We start from the raw sequence: 1,024 nt of genomic DNA, 5'->3' as shown, positions 1-1,024 counted from the left end.
TACGAGTTTTAATTTTTAATGTATTCTGAGACAGATTTATCATCCTATTCTTCTTTCTCATCCTTCCTATCACACTTCCAACTGACCCGTCTATACAGATACTTCCCAGTCTGCCTCTTTGGAGTTTTAGTTCCACAACCACAGCTATCTCCCACATATCTGTACCCAGCTGACTTGCTGTCACCTCAGCATGTCTAAAACTTAGCTGATACCTTTCCAGCCCATGTGTTTGCTACCCTTGGACTTCTTAATTTTTAGGGTGACTACTTTTAAGTTTTTTATATGCATTCTAGGAATATATTTTTACTGTTCTCTGATTTTAGGAAGACTTGAGAAGAAAAGTTAATCCTTAATACTGTAAGGATTAAAAATGTGTGAAAGCTGTTAAAAGTACCATAAAAATTTCAGCTATCATCATGATCATCACGACTACTACTAACATTGTTATTCTGTATTTGGGAAAATGCAAAGTATGTGTAATATGTCCTGTAGAAATGTTTTAATCTCAGTTTAGCTCAAAAATAGTTGTATCTTTCAGATCAGATGGCAAAAATCAAGCAAATGTTTCCAGACAGCCAGTGAGTGTTCCTCGACATGTTTCTCCAGCGACGACTCCTAGAGAAGTTGTAAGTTTAAAATGAAAAATTCTTTTTCTTCACTATATAAAAGTATTGCATGCTTAGAGATTAAAAAATAGTTACATAGATATAAATATAGAAACTTTCTTAAAAATTCAGGAGTACTGTAGGTGGTCTCTGAGTTAATTAAAGGAAAACCAGCAGAGTCTCTGGCTTGGAGGACATGGAAAAAGACATCTAGAATTAAGAATGCCTTGCCTTGATTGGGAAATGGCATGGGGCCTATGCTATCACAGTTTTTTTCTATGTCTGCAGTCTTTCTGTTTTTAATACCTGGCTTCTCTAGGGTATGTTACCAGAGATCTGATGTTGAACTTCTGGATAGGCATAATTGTCTCAGCAATAGGACTGATAATCAGTGTTCTTGTAAGTGTATTAGGGAGAAT

General features: G+C 35.5%; 1 protein-coding gene across 1 annotated transcript in view; it reads left to right on the top strand.

Moving 5' to 3' along the window:
* Window positions 1-1,024, top strand: part of LOC105824226 (disintegrin and metalloproteinase domain-containing protein 9-like) — a gene marked incomplete at its 5' end in the record, with an annotated part of 159,997 nt that overhangs the window by 117,951 nt on the left and 41,022 nt on the right. The window contains one exon of the mRNA XM_012661598.1: window positions 510-626. Within this exon, the coding sequence (XP_012517052.1) occupies window positions 510-626 (117 nt within the window). The remainder of the gene's footprint in view (window positions 1-509; window positions 627-1,024) is intronic.

Source organism: Propithecus coquereli, unplaced genomic scaffold (genome assembly GCF_000956105.1).
Source record: "Propithecus coquereli isolate 6110/MARCELLA unplaced genomic scaffold, Pcoq_1.0 Scaffold721, whole genome shotgun sequence".
NCBI lineage: Eukaryota > Metazoa > Chordata > Mammalia > Primates > Indriidae > Propithecus > Propithecus coquereli.
The sequence above is the reverse complement of the archived record's forward strand: the minus strand, read 5'-3'. Positions and strand labels throughout refer to the sequence as shown.